The 3,905-nt window shown below is 66.6% G+C and overlaps 2 protein-coding genes across 2 annotated transcripts; both read right to left on the reverse strand.

Annotated features, from left to right (window-relative positions):
* Positions 1 to 12: 12 nt before the first annotated feature.
* LOC114072715 (fumarylacetoacetate hydrolase domain-containing protein 2-like) lies at positions 13 to 1,551 on the reverse strand (the record flags this gene model as incomplete). Its single annotated transcript, XM_027910576.1, has 3 exons — positions 1,526 to 1,551; positions 651 to 832; positions 13 to 233 (listed from the first exon to the last, which is right to left on the reverse strand). Coding segments are annotated over exons 2-3 (400 nt in total), but the record flags the coding sequence as incomplete, so codon positions are not given.
* An 843-nt stretch (positions 1,552 to 2,394) lies between these two features.
* On the reverse strand, positions 2,395 to 3,890 carry LOC114072716 (calsenilin-like; the record flags this gene model as incomplete). Its single annotated transcript, XM_027910578.1, has 5 exons — positions 2,395 to 2,674; positions 3,107 to 3,169; positions 3,287 to 3,391; positions 3,473 to 3,580; positions 3,816 to 3,890. Coding segments are annotated over 5 exons (399 nt in total), but the record flags the coding sequence as incomplete, so codon positions are not given.
* Positions 3,891 to 3,905: the final 15 nt, after the last annotated feature.

Below are 3,905 nucleotides of genomic sequence, written 5' to 3' on the forward strand. Positions count from 1 at the left end.
GTCCCGGGGTACCCACAGTGCTGTCCTGGGGGAGCACGATGTCATCGAAGGGCCCGGTGATGGCACTGGGGAACTTGCTGAAGATGATGGGCTCCTTGGGCACCTTCAGGCCCTGCTCCTGGCAGTGGTCACGGTAGTTGAGCCCCACACAGATCAGCTTCTCGGGGTCCCCCACGGGCGCCAGCAGCCGCGTGGCCCCACGGGGCACCCGGTGCTGCCCCGACTCCAGCGCCCTGTGGGGACACGCAGACCTTGGGGACACCCACCTTTTGGGGCAGCCAGGGACACCTGTCTTTGGGATCAGCTGTGTTTTGGGGCTCTGGACTCAGGGGACCTACTGGGGGTCATTCAAAGGGTCACATTTTGGAGCACCCACCTCTGAGGGTGGGGGAACCTTTGGGGGAAACCCAGTTTGGGGGTCGCAGACTTTTGGGGCTCAGCCAAAGGGTCACCTGGATTTTGGTGGACCCTCCTTTGGGGATCACCCACCCTTGGGGACCCTCATTTTTGGGAGTCACTCTCCTTTTGGAGAACCCTTTCCTGGGGTCACCCACCACTGGGGAGATCCATCCCTGGGGGGACCCAGGTTTTGAACCACTAACCTTCAGGGATCCCCCACCTTTGGGGGTCCCCCCTTTTGGGGTACCCACCTGTGGGCGAGCTCCAGCCCCCGCGGGCCGAGCTCCAGGAATTCCCGCATGGACTGCGGCAGCGCCGGCTCGGCCGCGCTCAGGTCCACCAGGTCCCCCCCGGGCGCCTCCTCCAGGCCGAGCCGGGGCCCCCCGCCCGCGGCTCCCCGGAACCGCACCAGCCGCAGGGCTCCGCGCATCCCCTGCGACACCGGGGTCGGCACCGCGCCGGGGGGACCCGCGGGCTGCGGACCCCCCCGGCCCGGGATGGGCCCCTCCCGCCGCTCCCACGCGCTTCTGATCCCCAAAATCCCCCCGATTCCAGGGCAGCCCCTCCTGGTCCCGCCCTGCTCCGATCCCTGAGGGTATCACCCCGCCCAGCCGATCCCAGGGGTCCCCCTGACCCTGCACACCCCCAGACCAGAATCCACCTCCCCCACCCCCGGCCGGCCGATCCCTGGTAAATCCCCGGGATCCACCCCCAGTTCCGCCCACCCCCGATCGCAGGGGACTTTCCCCTTATCCCACATAGCCCCGATCTCGGGAATCCCCCCGATGCCAGAGATCGCCCCCCTGAGCCCCGATCCCAGGGACCCCTGCCCCGCAGTCCCGCACAATTCCCCCCGATATCATGATTCGCCTCCCCCTCGCCCCGTTCCCAGGAGTCTCCCCATTCCCAACGATCCTTCCCGTTCCCAATGATTCCCCTCCCCCGTTCCCAGGTTCCCCCTCCGTTCCCAGGAACACCCCCCGTTCCTAGGAACACCCCCCATTCCTAGGGATCCCCCCGTTCCCAGGAACACCCCCCGTTCCCAGGGATCCCCCATTCCCAGGGATCCCCCCGTTCCCAGGAACACCCCCCATTCCCAGGGATCCCCCATTCCCGGGGGTCTCACACACGTTGTTCCCCGCTCCACCAGGGGGCGCTGCAGACCGGCTCCGCCCCCCGAGCTTCTGAAGGTCGCCGGGTTGATGCCACGCCCCCTTCGGGCCGTCCAATGGGAGCGCGGGGTGGGCGGAGCCACTCCCAATGAGGACCAATGAGCGGGGAGGGCGGAGGGGGCGGGGCGGGGGAGGAGGAGGGGGAGGGGCACTGGGATCGGGTTTGGAAATGTATTGGGAAAGGGACGGGGAATGGGAATGGGACTGCGACTGTGGGACCATTATAGTGACTGGGACAGGAACGGGGACTGGGACAGGGACTGGTTTGGGACCGGGACAGCAACTGGAATAGGGACTGGGACAGTGACTAAGAGAGGGACTGGGACTGGGATGGAGACTGGAATGGGGACTGAGTCAGGGACGGAAAGAACCAGGGGCTGGATGAGGGTCAGGGCCAGGGCAGGGATAGGGTCAGGGACAGGGACAGGGACGGGACAGGGATGGGGACGGGGACAGGGATCGAGGCCAGGACAGGAATGGGGACAGGGATGGTGGCAGGGACTGGGATTGGACGGAGACAGGGGCGGGAACTGGGGCAGGGACACAGCACGGCTGTCACATCCCACTTAACTCCGTTTCCCCCCAGATCGTCACTCTCTGGTTTATTTATAAAACAACCCCCTCTCCACGTGCTGAGGAGGGTGGGGGGGCTGTGGCCCCGTGGGGGTCACCTGAGTGATGAGGAGGAGGAGGGTCTGTGTGCTTTTGGTTAGTGTTTGGGGGCTCCACTTCATGCCTGGACACCCCCACTCAGACAGTCCCCACGTCCTGGGGGGTCCCATCTCCAAGAGATCCCGTCTCTGAGGGGTCCCCACATCCCAGGGAGTCCCCTCTCAGGGGGTCCCCATGTCCCAGGGGTCCCCACCCTGGGGGGCCCTGGTGTCGGGGTCCTGTTTGCCCCATGCCAGGTCCCTGTGCCACCCAGGGCGGGGGGTCCTTGTCGAGGGGGGCTCAGCCCCCCAAAATGGGTCCATCTTGCAGGTGCCAGTGCCATGTTGGGGGCTCTGGTGGCAGCGTTGTCCTTGTCCCCTCCTGTCTCCAGGAGTTCCCAGGGTCTAGAGCACGTTGTGGAAGATCTGCATGGAGCTCATGATGTCCTTGTCCTGGGGGGGAGAGGACAGAGATCCCCGTGTACCCCTCCTCCTGTCCCCACACTCATGTCCACCCCTCCCATCCCCCTCCTGTCCCTCCCATCCTGCCCCTCTGTCTCCCCCCTCCTTGCCCCCCAATCCTGTCCCCTCTCCCCACCACCCAATACCCCCCATCCCACATTTCCCATCACACTCCTCCTGTCCCTCCCTCCGACTCCTCTCCCAGCCGCCCTCCTGTCCCCCCGTCCTGCCATTCCCTTCCTTGTCTCTCTCCTCCTGTCCCCCCTCCCGGGGTCACCCCCTTGTCCCCACCCCTCCTGCCCCCCCGCACATCGCTCTGGGACAGAACAGGGAGCAAGGGGGATGTCTCGGACTCCGAGGCCTGGCAGGATGGAGGAGGAGGAGGGTGGCAGTGCCCCCCAGCCCCCCCCGGGGTCCCCCCACCTCCTGGCAGGTCTGTAGGAACTCCTCGAAGGTCACCACGCCGTCCCCGTTCCTGTCCATCTTCTGCAGGGGAGCGGCCGGGGCTGAGCGGGGCCGTCCCGCCCGCAGAAGGGTGGGTGTCCCCGGGAGGTGTCCCCGGGAGGTGTCCCCGGGAGGGGACAGAGGGGACAGAGGTGTCACCTGGAAGAACAGCTCCATGTGCTGGGCTGGGGCGCTGGCCCGCAGGGTGGGCTCTGTGCAGGGCCCCATCATGGCATAGATGGACTTGATGATCTCCAGCATGTCCTGGGGGCACACAGAGCACCGGCTCGTCCCTCTCTGGGTGTCCCCCGCCCCGCCAGCCCCCCCGGCGTCCCCCAGTGTCACCTCCTTGGTGACGTAGCCGTCCTTATTCACGTCGTAGAGGTCGAACGCCCACTTCAGCTTCTGCTGCTCCGTCCCCCGCAGCAGCACCGAGAGCCCCACGGCGAAATCCTGCCGTGGGTGTGAGCAGGGAGGGACCACCCCCCCCTCCTCACACCGCTCAGCCCCCCCTCCTGCTGCCGCATCGATCCCGGGGTGCCCGAGGGATTTGTTCCCTATTGATCCCGTTATTTTTAACCACCCCCCCCCTAACGCTGCAGTGCCCCCCGGCACCGCGAGGGACAGTCCGGCCACAGCCCGGGAGGAGGAGGAGGAGGATGGGATGAATCAGGCCAGGAATTCCCACCTGGAAGCACAGAGTGCCGTTGTGGTCGGCGTCGAAGGCGTCGAACAAGAAGTGGGCGTAGGAAGTGGCGTCTGCGGGGCGAGGGGCGGG

This window comes from Empidonax traillii, unplaced genomic scaffold (genome assembly GCF_003031625.1).
Source record: "Empidonax traillii isolate 1590-97213 ecotype Southwest subspecies unplaced genomic scaffold, ASM303162v1 scaffold3765:size11129, whole genome shotgun sequence".
In the NCBI taxonomy this organism is placed as follows: Eukaryota; Metazoa; Chordata; class Aves; order Passeriformes; family Tyrannidae; genus Empidonax; species Empidonax traillii.